Below are 18,559 nucleotides of genomic sequence, written 5' to 3'. Positions count from 1 at the left end.
TTTTGCAAACACGTTCACAACAGATCAAATCTACTGAGTGAGAAACATTCATGCCAGAACCCGACGGTCTACGCATGCAGTCTACGAACAGGAAAGAAACTCCACAACTACACGGCTGCTTTACAAAAAGGTAACGCCTTCATCGTCATCATCATCATCATCATCATCATCATCATCATCATCACCATCATTATCATCATCTTCATCATCATCATCATCATCATCATCACTTTTCTTCAGTGTTTAAACCTCCTATATGTTTTGTTCTCACCACGGCCTGAAGCGGTCGCTATGGTAACAGTTTTCTGTTTAAACGGCTGGATCAGAGTTTCCCCATCGACAGGTTGCCGTGACAACGCTCTCTAAAAAGAAAGAAAGCGTGACTAAAGATGGACACCTGCCTCCAGAGACCCTCCCGCCGCTCACACGAGGCTAACCGTTAGCTGCTGTCGCTACATCATGCTAACAGCTAATCGAGAACAAATTCTAGACGGAATAAATGAAAATAGAGCACAGCTTTTCACTGTGATGCTGAACTGGAGAAAATTTTAATTTATTTTTCTTTAAGAGAAACTTTACCTCTGGGTCTAATTCATTGTCTTAAATAAAATCCCCCCTTCATCACCTGGATAGTCCTCCAACCAATCAGAGACATTTAAACTAATCAGATGACGTCTATCACTACTGTTCCTCTTCTGTCCATCACCACATTAAGCCCCGCCCACACCATCTGATTGGCCCAGCAGATGTTTGCTGGAGCAGAACCAGTTGGTCTGGAGTCCATGCTAGCTCTGCAGGTTCTCCAGGTTCTGGTTTTACTGGTCTCTGGACTCTAGAGGTTTATCACAGGAGACGTGGAAGAGGTTTGAAGCGAGGGGAAAATGTAGATTATATTTTTGTCTTTACAACGAGGAGGTCGGGAGGTAACTTGTTTGGTCTCGATGCAGCCAGGTATCCCAGAATGCATTTCAAACTCTGCTGTTCCAATTCCAGAGTGACCATCTTCTTGTCCTCCAGAGTTTCTACTTCAGAATCATTAAACTACCAAGGACAGAAACCCAAGGTTCTACTTGATATTGATGAACGAAAGGAAATGAGGAGGAGTTAAAGGAAAAGGAGGTAAAACCTGCAGGAACCTGGTTTCACTTTCAAAGTCAATGATAATCTGTGTTTTCCATCTTTCTCCAACCAAGTAAAGCAGCAGTCAGGATGGAAACAGAAGATAAATAAAACCTCATTTCATTTTTAGATCTAAATCACAGTTTAAATAAACACAGGTGATATTCAGGGACTTTAAATAGTTTTGATCTTTTGGGCTAGAGAAACCTTTTCGCTGCACATTATCAGAGTTTCATCATTTCCTCCGTCACCCTGTCGCTGGTCGGTCTGATACAGAAGAAGAGTTTCACACTGAGCATGCCCGGCTGAGTGTCATGCATCCTGAACTTTAACAAAGAAACTGAGAGAGAAAACGCTGCTGTCACCTCTTTACGTCCCCCCACCCCCACCCCCACTCCCACCCCACCCCACCTGATGGTCACATGACACAGACAGAAGGAGGAAATGCTCCAGCTCAAAGAAGAGTAAATGTTTGACACAGAAGACAGACGAGGATGTTTTAGTTTGAAGGAGGAGGAGAGGTTATATTATTTATATAGATGATGGTTGTAGGTAACCCCCACCCTCCCCCCAACACCCAAACTCTCCCTGTTTTCATGCGACCAGGTGCGACTCTATCCTGATGCGTTGATGTACAGCTGACTCTGCAGGATGTAGTCGATGACGGGCTGACTCAGGTAGTCCACCACGTGGCCGTCACCGTGCTGCAGGGCCAGTCTGAAGGAGGAGAGAGTTTAAACCACAACATTATACATATGTTCATCTGATACCAGCAGTACAAACACCACAGTCTGTCTGGATGTTTACTAATTATGTTTTTTTTCCAAATACATGAAGGAGGCTGAAGGAATGAAAGAGGAGTTAAGACCGTCCACACAAACCTTGACTTTCTCAGTCGTCATGTCAGAGTTTTTTCTTTTGTCTCAATATTTCATCAACAAATGTAACTGATCTAGTTTTATTATCTTCTGTCCTTTAGAGTCTATCCTCATGATTCTACATCAACCATGAACCACATGGTGACTGGACTGATAGAATCTGATAATCGATTTCAAACATGGTCCTTTGTCTCCATCTAGTTGACTCATGGTGGTACTACACATGACTAGGTCAGTGTCACTGTTCTGTACTCAGTTATAGCTTTATAAAAATAATTAGCATGTCCTGGTGACTGGTTTCCCTGTCATACCAAGGTCATATAGACCAGGGTCCATAGAGACCAGGATCATGGAGACCAGGGTCATAGAGACCAGGGTCCATGGAGACCAGGGTCCATTGAGACCAGGGTCATAGAGACCAGGGTCCATGGAGACCAGGGTCAGGAACATGGACCTGATGGTTCTGGAGATGTTCCTGATTGATTTGGTGTTTTCAGGTGATGTTCACCTCCCTTACAGTGGAGAACCAACACTCGCGACTACAGATACAGGACCAACATGGAGGGAAATATCGTCTGTGTTTAATATCTTTAATCCCACCTGCTCTTGGTGGAGCTAACGATGGCCATTGGATGGTTCGTCGCATCTTTCACCACGATGATGTTGTCCTGAAACCAAGAGCAGAGATCAGCTGACGTTATTTGCCCTGGTTGACCAGGAGCTGAGCGGTGAAACGCAGCGCTGACCTTGAACTTGCGGAGAATGGACGAGTGATTCATGATCTTCTCTGTGTCGACGCCGTCACGAGGAACCACCACGATCCCAAAATCCCCCACGATCACCTCCATCTGAAAGAAGAAACGCGACGGTCAGGACTTCAGCTTCAGATCATGAGCTCAACGACTAGTGGCTCAGTCTGACGTCAACGTTTTCAGATCAAACTCCAGTTGATGAATCAGGGAACGTTTCCATCCAGACATTTTTAATGAATGTTGGTTCGTCAAGACAATTGACTCTTTGTCAGGCTTCTGATTGGTCTGCTGTCCACCAATCAGAGGCCTCCAACGCTTTGACTTCCTGTGTTAGTGTTGCTAGGTTACACAAACAAACACTGAAACCCTGTAATCACAGAGTCCAGAGGAAAAATGGAGGTGAGACAGCTAATGTTAGCAGTCATGCTAACAGTTATAGCCACACGTTTCTTTTTCTTTTACTCATAATATGAAGCTTAATGTCTTTTATTTTGAACAAATTCAAAATGTCATGAACAGGACGTGGAACAGGAGTTGTATGGTCATTAAAAACTCAGCACATTACCACTGCTGTGGTTTAAAGCTGTAGTGTAGTAGTTGTTGTTGTGTCTAACCTAGCAACAGTAACACAGGAAGTCAGCAGACCAATCAGACGGCCAACAAAGGGTCAACACTCAGAGTTTTTATGTCCCAACATAAAAACATGTGGATGGAGAAACACCTGCAGTCAGTTAAAGTCTGATCACCTGATCACAGGTGAAACAGGAAGTCACTCTGCGTTCACCGCTGCAGTTGTTGACGCAGGAAAGTTTGCTGCAACGTCTCAATCATCAACGACCAGAACCAAAACAACTTTAGACTGTTGTGTTAAAGTGTTTTACACCTTTAAATCATGACGAGCTAATGCTAACGTAGCTAACTGGCGGTTAGATGATTAACGCTGCAGCTGCTTCCTTTGTCAACAACGTGTTGATCTTTACGCCAGGGAGATAGGTAAAGGGGGCGGGGCTACATGTTGGGGTGGGCGGGGTAAACAGGTCAAAGGGGCGGGGTCACGGTGAGCTTACATCACTGTCCTTCCACAGGCCAGGGATGCAGAAGGACTCCAGGAGGTCACTGCCACACAGGAGCAAGATGCGTAACTCTACAGACAACGAACAGGCAGGAGGAGAGAGACGAGCTCAGTAAACGACAGGTTTACCGGAAACACCGAGGAGAACCAGACGACGCCGTTGGGTCTGACCAACCAACACTCACCGATCTCCTCGTATCGCATCGCTGTCCCCAGGTTAGCGTTTTCATCTGAGACCAGACAGACACAGTTACACATTAAGGTTTAGTTCAGCTTCAGTAAATATCAGATTAAAACCTCAGACTGATGGAGGAGGAGGAGAGGTAGTGGTGGTGGTAACCATGGTAACCTCTACTAATCATCATCAGGTGAGGGACAGAAACATGGAGGTAGAAAAACAAGATGAACCAAGATGGAATCTATGTGGACAGAGACAATGGAGACGTGGAGGCATCTTGGTCGTCTTCTAAGACTCTATAGGAGGACATGGAGGAGGACATGGAGGAGGAAGAGGAGGAGGACATGGAGGAGGAAGAGGAGGAGATACTACTACTACTACTACTACTACTACTTATTCTCTTCCTGCTCCTTCTTCTTCTTCTCTTTTGATTCCAGTAGATGTGATGCTCCTCTTCATTGTCTTCATCAGTAAAGTTCTACAGTGATTGATGTTGTGATGTAAACACGTGTTGCCATGGAAACATTTGATTGATCGATTTCTTACCGACGAAGGTGAAGCGTTCGATGTGTGGATGGACGCAGCAGATTTTACCCAAACTCTCACTGATCTTCCCCCAGAGTTTAACTGAGGACAGAGAAGATCTTCATCATCATCATCATCATCACCATCATCATCATCATCATCATCATCACCATCATCATCATGGTGTGGGCGGAGCTTGAGTCTGACTCACCAGCTGTGGGCTTGTGATTCATGTTGTTGTGGTTCTGGTAAATGGGCGGGGCCTGGTTCTGTGGCTGACCAATCACAGGAGTGGTAGACGGTGTGTTGACGTTGGATAGGATGCAGCCGGTGACTCTCTGAGGGACGGACACAGGATTTAAAGGTTTTTATATTTGGACACATGAGTCTTTGTCTCTTAGTCTAAGCGTGTTCAAACTCACCTTCATGAGGTCGCGGTGATGCTCCAGGACGCTGCAGGTGGGCTGCCAGGTGTCCTGGTAACACTCCCAGGGGTCCACCCTGCACCAGCACCACCACATTAACAGCCACCCAATACAACTTCCTGCTGCCCTTTCACATTAAGAGCCTGATGCCCGAGTTTATTTTCAAGTTAACATTTTGTTTTTATTTTGTATCATGTTTGAAATTTACTGATCACATTTACTTCATATTATTTTAGAACTGATAAGTTTTTATGACCTTTATATTTCTGTCCTTGTTCAAACTAAAAAAACAAATGTCTTCTCTGAAATATTAAATATATTCTGTAGGTTATGATAATTTATTGTGTTACAGCTAAAGATTAATCACATATAAATATCTAAACATTCCACTAATATGAAAGATGACATTTTAAATGAATTATTGTTTGTCTTGTACAGCTGCTGTATCATATCTGATTTTACCATATTACTTGTATGAAGTAATCATATGTTGCTTCAATGAATATAACATCTACCTTTTCAACATTCACAAAGAATTCCCTGAAAAAAAATGGAAAGATCATGTAGGCGGACATTTTGGAAATGGCCGCCAAAAGGCAGACTTGGTGTTAATCAGCTCTGTGAGGATGTAAATCATTTCATCTACCAATAAACTGTCTTTTAATTTAAGTTAAATCTCTGACCTTCACCGACCTTTTAAAAAATCAGAGAATAAAGAAAATAAGATGAAAAACTCAAACACAGAACCCTGGGAGGCTTTTAATGTGAAACACTCAGCAGGAAGTGACGTCTCTATTAATAGATTCTCTGAAGGACGATCTCACCTGATCCAGTCAGATGACTGGACGGCCAGCTGACACATGGTGAGACGATGTCTGCTGGGAACCAGACCCTGGAGACACAGAAAGATCTGGACTCAAACATCTGGACTCAAACATCTGGACTCAAATATTAAGAATTGTGCTTCAGAACCGATAAACTGAGTCTAGTGCTGCCTCCGTGTGAAGTCATGTTCACATCGGGGGGAAAAAAAACACACGTTTGGAACGAACAAAGATTCCTGATGCTGCTGAAAGTAGATTTGTGGAGCATCTATTATTCATGTGTTTCTATGGAGGCAGAGAAAAAGTAGGACAAGACCTTCATTAATTCCAGCAGGAAGCTGCCGAGGGCTGCAGCTGCAAACACTGTCATGTGATCTGAAAGATATATCAGTGAGCTGCTGCACCAAGCAGAACCAGGCAGAACCAGGCAGAACCAGGCAGAACCAAGCAGAACCAAGCAGAACCAGGCAGAACCAGGCAGAACCAAGCAGAACCAGGCAGAACCAGGCAGAACCAGGCAGAACCAAGCAGAACCAGGCAGAACCAGGCAGAACCAAGCAGAACCAAGCAGAACCAGGCAGAACCAGGCAGAACCAAGCAGAACCAGGCAGAACCAGGCAAGACCAGGCAGAACCAGGCAGAACCAAGCAGAACCAAGCAGAACCAGACAGAACCAAGCAGAACCAGGCAGAACCAGGCAGAACCAAGCAGAACCAGGCAGAACCAGGCAGAACCAGACAGAACCAGGCAGAACCAAGCAGAACCAAGCAGAACCAGGCAGAACCAGGCAGAACCAAGCAGAACCAGGCAGAACCAGGCAAGACCAGGCAGAACCAGGCAGAACCAAGCAGAACCAAGCAGAACCAGACAGAACCAAGCAGAACCAGGCAGAACCAGGCAGAACCAAGCAGAACCAGGAAGAACCAGGCAAGACCAGGCAGAACCAGGCAGAACCAAGCAGAACCAGACAGAACCAAGCAGAACCAGGCAGAACCAGGCAGAACCAAGCAGAACCAGTCAGAACCAACCAGAACCAGACAGAACCAGGCAGAACCAAGCAGAACCAGGCAGAACCAAGCAGAACCAGGCAGAACCAGACAGAACCAGACAGAACCAGGCAGAACCAAGCAGAACCAAGCAGAACCAGGCAGAACCAGACAGAACCAGGGAGAACCAGACAGAACCAGGCAGAACCAAGCAGAACCAGGCAGAACCAGGTCGAACCAGACAGAACCAGACATAACCAGGCAGAACCAAGCAGAACCAGGCAGAACCAACCAGAACCAGGCAGAACCAAGCAGAACCAAGCAGAACCAGACAGAACCAGGCAGTCACTCATCATCTGTGTCCAGAATCAGTTCTTCTCAGAATCAGAAACACCTCTACAGTCCTCCAACTAATCAGATGACCTGTATGACTAGTGTTCCTCTTCTGTCCACCACCACATTAAGCCCCGCCCACACTATCTGATTGGCCGGATCAGCATCAGGTCCCATCAGAGAGACTCCAGATCAACTTTCCTTCACTATTACCGTGTAGATGAGGAGGTCAGTCAGTCTTCTAGTCCTGTAACGTTGTTGATCCCACCCTCAGTCGTCATCTTCATCAGCTCGGCTGTAATGTCGACTTTTAGAAGAACCCTCCAGTAAAGGTTCTCCAGGTAAAGTTTTGTTCTAGACCGATGTTCCTCCATCTCGTCTTTGCTTCTCTGCAGCTGAGCTCCTCTGATGCTGATCTGATGCAGACCAGAGTGGAGATACCGTGACAGCTACCAGCTGCTTCTGATGTCTCCCATGATTCCAGAGAAACCTTCTCTTTGTCTCTTTGTGTTGTCTCCATGTCTCCATGTCTCCATGTCTCCATGTTTCCATGTCTCCATGTTTCCAGGTGTCCATGTCGCCAGGTGTCCATGTCTCCATGTCTCCATGTCTCCATGTTTCCATGTCTCCATGTTTCCATGTCTCCATGTCTCCAGGTGTCCATGTCTCCATGTTTCCATGTCTCCATGTTTCCATGTGTCCATGTCTCCAGGTGTCCATGTCCCCATGTCTCCATGTCTCCAGGTGTCTAGCTCGTATGATTCTCATCAGTTCACCTGTTTCTTCAGACGTTCTCTCAGTAGAGTCTGTGTTCAACTGTTCCTGTTGTTTCCTGTCGACTTCATGCTCTGCTTTACTTGTTGCTCTTCGACCTGAACATTTATCTGGAGTCTCTCTGTTGGGAACTGACTCTGCTCCAGCAAAGATCTGCTGGACCAATCAGATCATGTGGGCGGGGCTTAATGTGGTGATGGACAGAAGAGTCACAGCAGTCATGCAGGTCATCTGATTGGTTGGAGGAGGTGATGCTTTAAGGGTTAAATAAACAGTGTGAACGTCGTCGTCTCTACTCACAGGTTTCCCGTAGGAGTCGTGCACCGGTGAAATGATTCCTCCGATCACGATGAAACGACCGGTTTTATGCAGATATTCTCTGGCTCTTTCTGGAGAGACAAGAAACGAAGGTGAGACCAATGAAACATCTGGAATACTATAAACTACAGCAGTGGCAATGAGCCCCCTCCCACCCCCATCAACCCCCCCCCCCCCCCACACACACCCCCACCTCCAGGATCAGGAACACAGTCTGTCAGGAGTCAACGTGGCAGTAAATCCCAGAGTTTTGTCTTCAGGCTATGGTTCCTTCTAACACACAGAGCATTTTGTTGCCACGGCGACAGAGACGCTAACGAGACAGTTACTGTTTCAGTCTGACTCATGATCTGTAATGATCTCCGTTTTATTTTCACTTTTAACGATTAATAATCCAAAATGGCTGCCGTTCCTTTCCTGTCTGATCATTTCCATTTCAGATTTAGAGACGATGAAAGTTGAACAAGTAGATTTAGTTTTTACTTTTAAACTCATCTGAGAAACTGAGATACTGACACGATTAAAGATTTTAAGGAATAAAAATGACGCTTCCTGCTTTAGATTAATCACATGTTTTAATTATTGTTGCTGTTTTTATAGACGTAGAGGTGTCATCAGGTGTCGTCACTTGTCCCTGAGAAGGAGCCTCATCTTCCTCCTCTCTTATCATCATCATCATCACAGCAGCCTTCAGAGGATTGTTCACAAGAAGATTCAACAGAAAGAAAATAAACTGAGGAGGCAACAACACAGGAAGTGGAGCTGACTGACTGAGACTGAGGCTTCAAAACAAAACAGGAAACAGAAAATGATCAAAACTCAAACTGTGACTGGAATTAAACAACAATTCAATCATCCAGATAATAAACTAAGACCTGGAGCCTCCTGGTGAACATCTGTAACACATCTGTCATCTGTCAGACTCCATGTTTGTTTGTGTTGTTACATCAGAAATTATTCATCTTCCTGTTTGGTCTCCTAGTGACGCAGGAACCAGTGGCTCTGGTCCTGGTCCTGGTCCTGGTCCTGGTTCGGTTCTGGGCTACGCCACAGGCCACTCGGAGCCTCTCGGAGCCTCTCGGAGCCTCTCGGAGCTCGGGTTCGTCCCCTGTCGTCTCCTCTCTCTGCCTCTGTCCTGGTTTCGTGTCGGAGCCGTCGCCCATTTCAGCACCACCCTGCTGGACAGCGGCCTAACGCCACCCACCAGACTCCGTTCGTATTTCTGCCGTTTTAAGGTTCGGCTGAGATTCTGATCACCAGAGCCAACACTAACGGGTTCCTATTGATCTCCATCTCCCTAAAAACACCCCCTCCTCCTCCCCGGGTACCCTCCCCATCCCCCGGCCCCCAGAGCCAGACGCTCACCGAACATATGGATGTGTCCCTTGGTGATGGGGTTGAAGCTGCCGCAGGACAGCAGGATGACGTGGGTCTTGGAGCTTTCTGTCATGGTTCTTCCAGTCTCCCGTGTTCCGGTCCGCTCCGGTCCCGGTCCTGTGGTTCTGTCTGAGGAAAGGCAGCCGCCGCAGAGAGAGAGAGAGAGAGAGAGAGAGAGAGAGAGAGAGAGTCTGCGGCAGGAAGCTGAGGACTCTTAAAGAGACACTGACACCGAGCTCCGGTCTCTCTGTGGCTTTAACGGCTCCGTTACTGCGTCACAGCGTCACACAGCTCCGTGGAAACGAGCTGGAAGGAGGGGGGACAGGTCCAGGGACCCCGGAGACCAGCACAAAGAGACAGGGGGTCCTGAGTGGACCGAGAGGTTTGAAGGAGTAAAACAAAAACCTGAATATTTAACCTGAACACAAGAGGATTCTGGGAAATCTGACATGGAAGAAAAAGAAGACAAATAAAGATGGATGCAAACTAAGACCAGACTAGACTAGACTAGACCAGACTACACCAGACTAGACTAGACCAGACAAGACTAGACTAGACTAGACTAGACTAGACTAGACTTGATCTCACTATACCAGACTAGACTAAACTAGACTAGTCTGTTCTAGTCTAGTCTAGTGTAGTCTAGTCTGGTCTAGTCTAGTCTGGTCTGGTCCGGTCTAGTCTGGTCTAGTCTGGTCTAGTCTAGTCTGGTCTGGTCCGGTCTAGTCTGGTGTAGACTAGTCTGGTATAGTCTACTCTGGTCTAGTCTGGTATAGTGTGGTCTGGTCATCCTGTTTCATCCTGAATATAGAATAGAAGCTTTATTGTCATTATATAATAATACAGTGACATTCCGTTTGGTCTCCAGTCTATCCCAGCTGTCATTGGTCTGGGGGGGGGGGGGGGGGGTCCACCCTGGACAGGTCTCCAGTCTATCCCAGCTGTCATTGGTCTAGAGGGGGGGTCCACCCTGGACAGGTCTCCAGTCTATCCCAGAGCTAACACAGAGAGACACTCACACCTACATAATAATAATAATACATTTTATTTATAATGCACTTTACATCAAAGATCACAAAGTGCTACAGGTTAAAAAGAAGAAGAAAAGGTTTAAAAAAAACATCTAAAGGGGACCAAAAGCTTTGCTAAAAAGAAATGTCTTAAGACTGCCAATTTAGAATCACCAATGAACCTAACCAGCATGTCTTTTATTTTATTTCATTTCATTTCATTTCATTTCATTTTATTTTGTTTTATTTTATTTTATTTTATTTTATTTTATTTCATTTCATTTCATTTCATTTCATTTTATTTTATTTTATTTTATTTCATTTTATTTTATTTTATTTTATTTTATTTCATTTTATTTTATTTTATTTTATTTTATTTGACTCAATGACAAACATTTTATTAATGATCTGACTAAAGATTTAAAAGTAGAGCGGAACCAAAAGTCAGCCTCGGTTCTCCGCCGGACCGTGACGGCGGGACATCCGGCGGAAGTGTTTCGTTTTGAGGGGCCGTTAGCTGTGTTGTGTTTGTGTGTGTGTGGACTGAGCTGGAGGACGTTGTGTCGTCGTGTCGCAGATAAATCTCTGAGCTGTTGAAGGAACGATGTCTTCAGCTGAGACAGAGACGTCCAGGTCCAACGCTCATGTCCTCAAAGGTAACATTAGCGCTAGCATTAGCCGCTGTTAGCCTAGCCGCGCTAGCCAGTCTGACTAGTAGAAGACAGAGACGTCGAGCCTCCCCGTTAATACTCGGATTGTTTCTGTGTCCGTGGACCATGAAGACACTGTGACACGTGTCAGGACCCACGGAGCTGTCACATGGATGAGTCAGCTGACTGACCGGCTGCTAGCATCATGCTATGCTAGCTTGATGCTACAAGACGCTCAACTTCCGGCTGTGTTGTGTCGATCAGCTGTCCTGGACTAGTCTGGAATGGTTTGTAGGGACTGGTCCCAACTAGTCCACTTCTACTGTTGGTCTCAACGAGACAGCGTCCTGGATCTGACAGCAGGTGGCGCTGTGGACACGTTTAATGAGTCCTGCAGCATTTACAGCTCCTGGACCAGGTCTAGTCTAGTCTGGTTTAGTTTCATCTGGTCTGGTTTAGTCTAGTCTGGTCTGCTTTAATTATACCAGACTAGACTTTAATCTAGTCTGGACTAATGTAGTTAAATCTAGTCTAGTCCTAGTCTAGTCTGGTTTATTTTAATCTAGTCTGGTCTAATCTCGTCTGGTCTGGTCTGGTCTATCTGGCCTAGTCTGGTTTGGTCTGGTTTAGTCTGGTCTATCTAGTCTATCTAGTCTGTCTAGTCTGGTCTAATCTGGTCTGGTCTGGTCTGGTCTAGGTGAGTCTGGTCTAGTCTGGTCTAGGTGACTCTAGTCTGGTCTGGTCTGGTCTGGTCTAGGTGAGTCTGGTCTAGTCTGGTCTGGTCTGGTCTAGGTGAGTCTGGTCTAGTCTGGTCTAGGTGACTCTGGTCTGGTCTAGTCTGGTCTGGTCTGGTCTAGGTGAGTCTGGTCTAGTCTGGACTGGTCTAGTCTGGACTGGTCTAATCTGGTCTGGTTTAGTCTAATCTGGTCTGGTCTGGTCTAGTCTGGTCTAGTCTAGTCTAGTCTAGTCTAGTCTAGTCTAATCTGGTCTGGTCTGGTCTGGTCTGGTCTGGTTTAGTCTAGTCTAGTCTAGTCTAGTCTAGTCTAGTCTAGTCTAGTCTGGTCTGGTCTGGTCTGATTTAGTCTAGTCTGGTCTGGTCTAGGTGAGTCTAGTCTGGTCTGGTCTGGTCTAGTCTGGTCTGGTCTGGTCTGGTCTGGTTAAGTCTAGTCTGGTCTGGTCTAGGTGAGTCTGGTCTGGTCTGGGTGAGTATAGTCTGGTCTGGTCTGGTCTGGTCTAGTCTAATCTGGTCTGGTCTGGTCTAGGTGAGTCTGGTTTAGTGTAATCTGGCCTGGTCTGGTCTAGTCTGGTCTAGGTGAGTCTGGTCTGGTCTGGTCTGGTCTAGGTGAGTCTGGTCTGATCTGGTCTGGTCTAGTCTGGTCTGGGTGAGTCTAGTCTAGTCTGGTCTGGTCTGGTCTGGTCTGGTCTAGTCTAATCTGGTCTGGTCTGGTCTGGTCTGGTCTGGTCTAGTCTGGTCTGGTCCAGGTGAGTCTGCAGATGTTTTTAAAGTGAGTACATCGGTTCCACAGAGACCCTGACTCTTGTCATTGTAAATAGTTTTATTAGATCGTAGTGAAGAGGTCCAGGAGCAGAGTCCTCCTCTCCTCTCTGAGACCCGGCCAGCCTCAAGCTGATGGGTCTGACCCGGTTCTGAAGGTTTCAGACTCTGTTTCAGTCCTGAGAGTAGACAAATAGAACCCAATAGAACACAATAGAACACATAAACATTAGAGTAAAATGAGCCAATATTACATATCATGTCCTCCTTGTGTCCAGTATCTGCTGTGACCTCCTTGTCACTAAATGTTTCTGTAACAGCTGATCAGTGGTCTACAGCAGCTTGGAGGAATTTTAGCCCATTCCTCAGAACAGAACCACTTCAGTTCTGAGATGTTGGTGGGTTTCTGTCAAAGGTCAGAGGTCAGAGGTCAACAGCTTCATGGAGCTAGTAAAGTTCTTCTTCTTTATCTTCATCGTTCTCTTAGTGACGTGATGGAGGCTGCAGAGATATCAGAGTGATGCTCCTTCCTCCTCATCTGTAGCCACAGGGCTAGTAGCAGCTAGCTAGCTCTGGTAGCTAACGCTAACTGAGACCAGATAAGCTAACGCCAGACATCCTTATCCAGACAAAGCTAACACTGCTTAGCAGCACGCTAGCTCCAACACGCTGCCAGATACATCAACAGTCCGTCTGCATCCTTTGTGTTCGGATCCAAATCCTTAGTTCGTCCATCGTGTCCCCCAGAGACGTCACAGCGTCACAGTCTTAACGTGTCCCCTTAACGTGTCCCCCAGAGACATCACAGCGTCACAGTCTAAACGTGTCCCCCAGAGACATCACAGTCTTAACGTGTCCCCCAGAGACGTCACAGCGTCACAGTCTTAACGTGTCCCCCAGAGACGTCACAGCGTCACAGTCTTAACGTGTCCCCCAGAGACGTCACAGCGTCACAGTCTTAACGTGTCCCCCAGAGACGTCACAGCGTCACAGTCTTAACGTGTCCCCCAGAGACGTCACAGCGTCACAGTCTTAACGTGTCCCCCAGAGACGTCACAGCGTCACAGTCTTAACGTCGACTCTTTCCTGTGATAGAAATAATAGAATAGAAGAGGAATGTTGTTGTGGAGGAACGCTGTAGCTGAGACGTGTTTAGTGTTCTCTGAGGAAAGGTTGATACCACTGAGACATTTATTTAGTTTGACACGTTCATGTTCTGTCTCTTTGTTCCTCCAGATCTATCACAGCAACATGTCTGCAAGGAGGAGGAGCTTCTCAGTGACCTGGAGAGGAACTCCAGTCTGGACCAGGAGGAACCAGAACCTCCACAGATTAAAGAGGAACCAGAGGAACCAGAACCTCCACAGATTAAAGAGGAACTTCAGGAACCAGAACTTCTACAGATTAAAGAGGAACAAGAGGAACTCTGCAGCAGTCAGGAGGTAGAACATCTTGTGGTGAAGCAGGAGACTGATTCCTTGATGGAGACTCCTACTGATGAGGAGACTGAGCACATTGAACCAGAACCAAACAGTGACCAGCTCCTCTCTAACATCTCTCCTGTAGCTGAGGACTCAGATCAGGAAGGAAGCAAACATGTAGACTCAGGATCAACTAGAAATGTAGAGCTGAAACCAAAGAAGAGACGTCACAGAGACACAAGACACAGGAACAACGTGGACATCTCTCCCATGTCAGAGAGTCAGAGTGATACTGACGCAGGTAGAAAGCCTGTAACATGTGACGTCTGTGGAAAAACCTTCAGGTTTAAGTCCAAGATGAAGATTCACTACAGAAGTCACACGGGGGAGAAACCGTACTCTTGTGAAACATGTGGTAAAAGCTTTAGGTATCAGTATGACGTGAAAATCCACATGAGGGCTCACACCGGTGAGAAGCCGTACCTTTGCAAGACCTGTGGGAAAACGTTCTTTGACTTGTCTGAGTTCACACAACACACAGCGATCCACAGAGAGGAGAAGCCGTACTGTTGTGAAATATGCGAGAGACGATTCAGCCTGAGGCATCATCTGAACGTCCACATGAGGGCTCACACCGGGGAGAAGCCGTACTCCTGCAAAACATGCGGCGAGAGTTTCACTCACAGCGGAGGTTTGACTTTCCACATGAGGATTCACAGCGATGAGAAGTCGTCGTCTTGTGAAACATGCGGCAAAACCTTCAGTGAAAGAGTTCAGGAGACCGTTCACAAGGGTTCTCAGACCGGGGAGAGACCAGCGCCTTGCCCCACATGCAGCGCCAGAGAGTCCGTGTCAGAGAGTCAGAGTGATTCTGACTCAGGTAAAAAGTCTGTGATCTGTGACGTCTGTGGGAAAACCTTTAAGTTCATGTATTTAATGAAGATACATCACAGGACTCACACAGGTGAGAAGCCGTTCTCCTGTGAAACCTGTGGTAAAAGCTTCAGCCGGAGCAGTCACCTGAGCGCCCACATGAGGACGCACACAGGTGAGAAGCCGTATAGTTGTGAAACTTGTGGGAAGCGGTTCAGTCAGAGCGTTAATCTGACGGTCCACATAAGGACTCACTCAGGTGAGATGCCGTACAGCTGTGAAATGTGCGGTCAGTACTTTAGGTACAAGTATGACCTGAAAGTCCACGTAGGAACTCACACAGGTGAGACGCCGTACTCCTGTAAAATCTGCGGGAAAAAATTCTTTGACTTGTCAGTGTTCACGAAGCATTCAACGATCCACACCAGTGAGAAGCCACACTGCTGCAAAACATGTGGGAAATGCTTCAGTCGCAGCAGTAACCTGATCTCACACATGAGGACGCACACAGGTGAGAAGCCTTTCACCTGCGAAATGTGCGGAAAGAAATTTAGGTACAACTGCGCCTTAAAGGTCCACATGAGGATCCACACGGGCCAGAAGCCGTACTGTTGCAAGACCTGTGGGAAACGGTTCAGTCACTGCGGCAGTCTGGTCGGACACATCAAGACCCACACAGGTGAGAAGCCTTACTCTTGTAAAGTGTGTGGGAAGCGATTCAGTCGTAATATTCATTTAACCGTGCACACGAGGACGCACACAGGAGAGAAACCGTACTCTTGTAAAACCTGCGGTAAAAGCTACCGGCGGAGTTGGACGCTGCTGCAGCACAAGAGGACGCACACGGGCGAGAGACCGTACTGGTGTGAAACATGCGGGAAAACCTTCAGCAAAAGTCACAGTTTGCTCGTCCACATGAAGACGCACACAGCTGAGCAGCCACCGTCCTGAAGCACTGGTGCTAAAGAAAGTGGGAACCACAGAGGACCCAGGTAGATTCCCTGAGGAACTCCACCAGTCGAACAAAGTGTTTTTGTTCCAGTGTTTGTCTAAACCTTTGTTTAAAAGAAAAAAATCAGTGTTTCAGATCTGACTGTGCTTCAACAACCATCATGTGAGTTTACTGCATCTCACACTGTCTGAGGTCGGTAGACTGAGCTGTGGATATGTGGCGAATCCTCCAGAAGCACTTTGAATATTTATATTTATATATATATATATATATCCACACGATATATATCTGATGTTTATTCCATATTTTTATATTCTTATATATTGTAGCATAACAAGTAAAACATCAGCACAAGTCCTGAACGACGACAAAGAACCCAGTGAACACATGGAACAGAACCATTAGACTGAAATGAGCCAATGTTACTTATCATTTCCTCCTTGTGACTAAATGTTTCTGGTAACTGCTGATCAGTCGTCATAATAGTCTGAGAGGATCCTCTGGGACCTCTCAGACTATTATGGAGTGATCTTTGTTGGTGGACCACTCCTGTGGAGGGGAACAGTCGTCTTCAATCTGTCTGACTGTGGATTATTTGAGGGTTCCAAACTCTTTAGAGATGGTTCTGGAACCTTTTCCAGCCTGATGAGCAACAACAACTCTTTCTCTGAGCTCCTCAGAAAGCTCCTTTGTCCACAAACATGTATTGTGAAGATCAGACTGAGACAAATCCCTGATTTATTGAAACTAAACCAGGAACTGAACCACACCTGAGTCTCATTACATTGATGGAGACACTTCTGAACACATGGACTCTGATTGGATCCTGGAGGAGCTCCTCTCTGATATGTAATATTGGCTCATTTTAGTCTCATATCTCTGTTTCCTGTGTGTGGTTCTTCTCTTTGTCGACTTTCAGGAAATCTGTGAAAATCTGTTGATGTTTTGAATCATTTTTATTCAGAAATGTAGAAAAAACACTAAAACATTTAAGTTGCATTATATATGTGTGTATGTATATATACATTTCTACACATTTTATTAGACGTTTTTATACGTGGTATTATTAGCATGCTAGCTAGTGACCTGTCTGTACTGATGCTACTAGATGATGCAGTATTAGTTTTGTTCTGCTCTGACTCTTACATATAAACACTATATCTCATGTTTACTCCATGTTTTTATATTCGTATATATCATGTTTACATTTGTATATCTCATCGTTGTATTTATGGTATATATTCATTTTATAGCCGTACATATTTATCATAATCAGTTTGTATTCGGTGCATGTTGACCTGTGACTTCCTCTGGACACTGAAACTCCATCAGGATCAATAAATATTTAATCTTTAAACAACGTTGTGGTTTTATTTCAGTGTTCTACTTTATTAACCGACTAGAAAACAAATAAATAGTACTAATGGTAAAAAACTGAATGCTGCTGCTCTGGAGATATTTGAATCAAACAACTTCTACTGTTCTTTCTTTGAGGTTAGCATTAGTTAGCTTAGCTTGTAGGATTCAGACTGGCTGGAGTGAAGCAGTGTGCTGTTTGCACCGGCAGAGGGCGGCAGAGGGACTGTTTGAGTCAGAGACTGATCCAGACTGAGGAGAAGTTAGAAGATTGTTCTTTTTATTATCCTGCTTATCTTGTTTTGTTTTTCTATATATTTTATTTATTTATTTCATCATTTGTTAATGTATATTTTTATTTTTTCTTCATCAGTTTGATTTTATTTAGCCTTAGACTTTATTCATCCACAAGGGTCTCAGTAGCTGAGTGGCACATAAAAAACACTCTGAGGAACCACAAGTAACAGAAAGATCAAATAAAACAAGATTCAAATAAAATAAAATACGATTAAAATGAAATAAAGGTAAAAAAAATTGTATAAGCAAAAAAGAACTAGAGACAGAAGTATATATATATTATATCCATAATTTATATTTTATATATTTTTTTATTTATTGCTATTTATATACAATTTATTTTATTTTTGAATTTATTTTACGTTTCATTGCATATAATTTTAATAAATAAATATAAATTTAATTTAAGTTTTATTTAGGCTTTTGTTTGAGTTAATGAGTTTTATGAGTTTATGTATTTCAACATGTTTTATCAGTGTATAATCTTTATGTCTTTATTTATTTATTTTCTTCCTTTTTTCTTTTTTCTTTCTATTTTTTTCTTTATTTAAATATTTTATATGAATATCTGTTTGTTTGTTTGTTTGTTTGTTTGTTGACGTCTCCATTGTTTTGTTTGTTTGGTTCCGTGACCTCATCACAGATGAGCAGTGATTTCCGGGAACTTCTTTCCCCAGCATCATTTACAGTCAGGACCGGACCGGACCACCCCTCTCTCCCTCTCTACCCACCGCCTCATCCTGCACATACGCGGATTCAGTAAAGTAGTTCCCGAGTTTAACGGCTCTTTCAACGTTTTTTAAACCAAACAGTTTTTATCAGACTTTCATCTCAACATCGAGGTCATTTCACATAAACAAGTTGTTTATTATGAAGGTGGCATTTGGCGGGAAAGCTGAGGCGCATGCGCGGATGGATACGGTCTGTGACTATTAAATGCCCGT

The 18,559-nt window shown here is 45.0% G+C and overlaps 2 protein-coding genes across 2 annotated transcripts; one reads left to right on the top strand and one right to left on the bottom strand.

Annotated features, from left to right (window-relative positions):
• Positions 1 to 1,733: 1,733 nt before the first annotated feature.
• nmnat2 (nicotinamide nucleotide adenylyltransferase 2) lies at positions 1,734 to 9,634 on the bottom strand (the record flags this gene model as incomplete). Its single annotated transcript, XM_084545823.1, has 11 exons — positions 1,734 to 1,836; positions 2,598 to 2,665; positions 2,744 to 2,845; positions 3,817 to 3,893; positions 4,007 to 4,051; positions 4,546 to 4,626; positions 4,736 to 4,862; positions 4,947 to 5,025; positions 5,774 to 5,841; positions 8,167 to 8,255; positions 9,550 to 9,634. 11 exons carry the CDS (start codon positions 9,632 to 9,634, stop codon positions 1,734 to 1,736), a joined length of 924 nt encoding a protein of 307 aa, XP_084401949.1.
• A 1,454-nt stretch (positions 9,635 to 11,088) lies between these two features.
• Positions 11,089 to 17,314, top strand: LOC311489719 (uncharacterized protein). The gene is made up of 2 exons (XM_084546932.1): positions 11,089 to 11,227; positions 13,953 to 17,314. The coding sequence occupies exons 1-2, from the start codon at positions 11,176 to 11,178 to the stop codon at positions 15,959 to 15,961; spliced, it is 2,061 nt and encodes a 686-aa protein (XP_084403058.1). The 5' UTR covers positions 11,089 to 11,175; the 3' UTR covers positions 15,962 to 17,314.
• Positions 17,315 to 18,559: the final 1,245 nt, after the last annotated feature.

Source organism: Chelon labrosus (assembly GCF_963514085.1).
Source record: "Chelon labrosus genome assembly, chromosome: 6".
Taxonomy (NCBI): Eukaryota; Metazoa; Chordata; class Actinopteri; order Mugiliformes; family Mugilidae; genus Chelon; species Chelon labrosus.
This window is presented reverse-complemented; position numbering and strand designations above follow the sequence as displayed.

Coding starts and splice junctions, on each gene's coding strand:
- LOC311489719 (XM_084546932.1), top strand. CDS start 11,176: ATGTCTTCAGCTGAGACAGAGACGTCCAGGTCCAACGCTCATGTCCTC. Junction 11,228..13,952: donor CAACGCTCATGTCCTCAAAG/GTAACATTAGCG, acceptor TTGTTCCTCCAG/ATCTATCACAGCAACATGTC.